The 648-nt window shown below is 43.2% G+C and overlaps 1 protein-coding gene across 3 annotated transcripts in view; it reads left to right on the top strand.

The window, feature by feature from the left end:
- Positions 14-648, top strand: part of LOC109837980 (pentatricopeptide repeat-containing protein At1g71490) — a 4550-nt gene continuing 3915 nt past the window's right edge. For all 3 annotated transcript variants that reach the window (XM_020406379.1, XM_020406380.1, XM_020406378.1), the window contains exons 1-2: positions 14-346; positions 456-589. In XM_020406379.1, the coding sequence (XP_020261968.1) occupies positions 250-346; positions 456-589 (231 nt within the window). In that variant the 5' untranslated portion in view covers positions 14-249. The remainder of the gene's footprint in view (positions 347-455; positions 590-648) is intronic.

Raw genomic sequence — 648 nt, 5'->3', positions numbered from 1 at the left:
GCATTTCCTGACTTTTAACCAAACCATGGAAATCTATTTTATCAATCATTTTCTTTTCTTCGACTTCACTTTCATTCGAACCAGTGAGAAGCCGGCCCGAATTATCAAAAAAGGACCGTTCAAATCTAAGAAATGGAGGGAGAGGCAAATCAACGAACACCTCAAGGGCAATCTGCTTTATTTTTCTCAGCATGCCCTTTGTTCCTCTAAAACCCTAACCCTAAGTTAGCTTCCCTCTCGCCTCCTCCAATGGCGGGCAACGCCATGTCCGGGGAGAAAATCTTCATGTCGAAGTGCGCTCAGTGCCATAACCTGGATCGAGGAGGGGGAGCAGCTCAAAAGCAAGGTACACTCGATTTCTCACTCAAAAGTAATTCAGGAGAATTTGAGTAATGGGCATTACACACTCAGATAACATCTTCAGTTTACCAAATATGTGTTATTGGTTGATTTAGGCCCCAACTTGAATGGACTTTTCGGGAGGAGATTTGGTGCTTGTCCTGAGTATTTATTCACTTCTGAGAACAAGAATTCGACGCTTGTGTGGGAGGAGTCTGCGCTGCCAGAGCACCTGTTGGATTCAAACAAGGTAATGATTTTTCTTCCAAGTGCTTTCTTTTCGTATTATATATCCACAGTTTACTGGCT

The sequence above is a fragment of the Asparagus officinalis genome, chromosome 4, assembly GCF_001876935.1.
Source record: "Asparagus officinalis chromosome 4, Aspof.V1, whole genome shotgun sequence".
In the NCBI taxonomy this organism is placed as follows: domain Eukaryota; kingdom Viridiplantae; phylum Streptophyta; class Magnoliopsida; order Asparagales; family Asparagaceae; genus Asparagus; species Asparagus officinalis.
Note: the sequence above shows the minus strand (reverse complement) of the source record. Positions and strands in the feature narration are given on the sequence as shown.